Source organism: Diaphorina citri, unplaced genomic scaffold (assembly GCF_000475195.1).
Source record: "Diaphorina citri unplaced genomic scaffold, Diaci psyllid genome assembly version 1.1 scaffold158, whole genome shotgun sequence".
Classification (NCBI taxonomy): domain Eukaryota; kingdom Metazoa; phylum Arthropoda; class Insecta; order Hemiptera; family Psyllidae; genus Diaphorina; species Diaphorina citri.
In genome coordinates, this window is record NW_007377595.1 from 57,528 (window position 1) to 58,901 (window position 1,374).

At 39.4% G+C, this 1,374-nt stretch overlaps 1 protein-coding gene across 1 annotated transcript in view; it reads right to left on the reverse strand.

Annotated features, from left to right (window-relative positions):
• Positions 1-779: 779 nt before the first annotated feature.
• The window catches only part of LOC103505226 (kinesin-like protein Klp98A), a 2,249-nt gene continuing 1,654 nt past the window's right edge, over positions 780-1,374 (reverse strand). The window contains exons 3-4 of the mRNA XM_026820582.1: positions 1,050-1,202; positions 780-848 (exon numbers count right to left, since the gene is read on the reverse strand). Of these exons, the coding sequence (XP_026676383.1) occupies positions 780-848; positions 1,050-1,202 (222 nt within the window). The remainder of the gene's footprint in view (positions 849-1,049; positions 1,203-1,374) is intronic.

A 1,374-nucleotide genomic window follows, 5' to 3' on the forward strand; every position in this document is an offset into this window, starting at 1 on the left:
CTTTACCGAATCCCTTTTTCCAGGTCAAATCGCAAAAGACTCCTTCAGTAAAGAGTGGAAATTGGAATGTTGGAAATTTGTTGAAGCTAAATGTCAACAGTATCACTAGTATAAGTACTTGCTAAGGGTTGGGTTCACAACCAAAGGGGCCCCTCAGATCCCAGCAGTGGCAGGTCCCAAATCCCAAATGGAGTCGTAGGAAAGCCATTTTCAGTACCTACGCGATCCTCAACTTGAAGTGTAGGAAGGCAATTTTCAGTAGAAAATCCACAACGAAAAGTGGAGCATGAACTGAAGAAATAGTTTTGGCAATAACATCAACTTTTCTCTTTTCATTTGAAGTAAAACTCAAGAGACAGAGGTAAACTAAGAACACCGATCTTTACCGAATCCCTTTTTCCAGGTCGGATCACTGAAGCTAAGCAACGTCGCGAACGAGTTATATCTGGATGGGTCAAGAAGGGGTAAGTAACTAATAGTAATACTAACGTATCACTGACATACAGCAACGTTGAACATGGTTGGTAGGTATCTATACGGGTGAAGGATAGCATTCTTAGTAATTTACCATCTAAAAGATTTAAAAATCTAATCAAGTCTGTCAATTTATCTATTTTACCTTCAAAAACTACATTTCATTTAACAACGTTTCCCGTGGTTTGTATCCAGATGGGTGACCATCTGGTCAATCGCGTGCAGACTTTTCCCGGCTTCATTCAGGCTGGGTGATGGTAATACGATCTGATATTCCAAGTCAAATTTTCAAATTAATAATAATTTCAGGCCTTGGTTGGGGTTGAACCCGGGTTATTCAGTTTACCAGACGTCTGAAGACCTTTGGTGTCTTGCTGTGGGACTATAAATAGGGATCAGAGCAGCCAAACCCAAATCAGCCTGGCTAGCTGGAGGTTACAAAGGGTTTATCATGTTTCAAAGGACAAGGACAGGTCCTCATGATGGTTGACTGCAGTTCGGAACGGGTCAAGTAATCTTGGCTAAAGACCATCAAACCCCCTACACCGCTAATACAACACAACCTCTGTACTTACGTTAGGATGTAGAGGACTGGATGTAAACAGGGGATCATAGGTAGACGCTCGTCTATTGGATAGAAACTTGCCTCCTCTTCCCTGTACATCTTCGGAATCATCAGACTCACTACCTTTCACATCTGAATTCTCATGCCTGTAGTTCTGAAGAGGCTGAAAAGAGAAGAACGTTATTTTATTATTAAACTGAGAAATATAAAGTATTCTGTATTCTATGAAAGTGAGATATTAAGTAAACAACGATCGGGCGTTTAAAGTTTTTTGGACAACCTAGAAAGTTTATTTACTTATTTAAAAAAAAAAAAAAAAAAAAAAAATAAAAAAA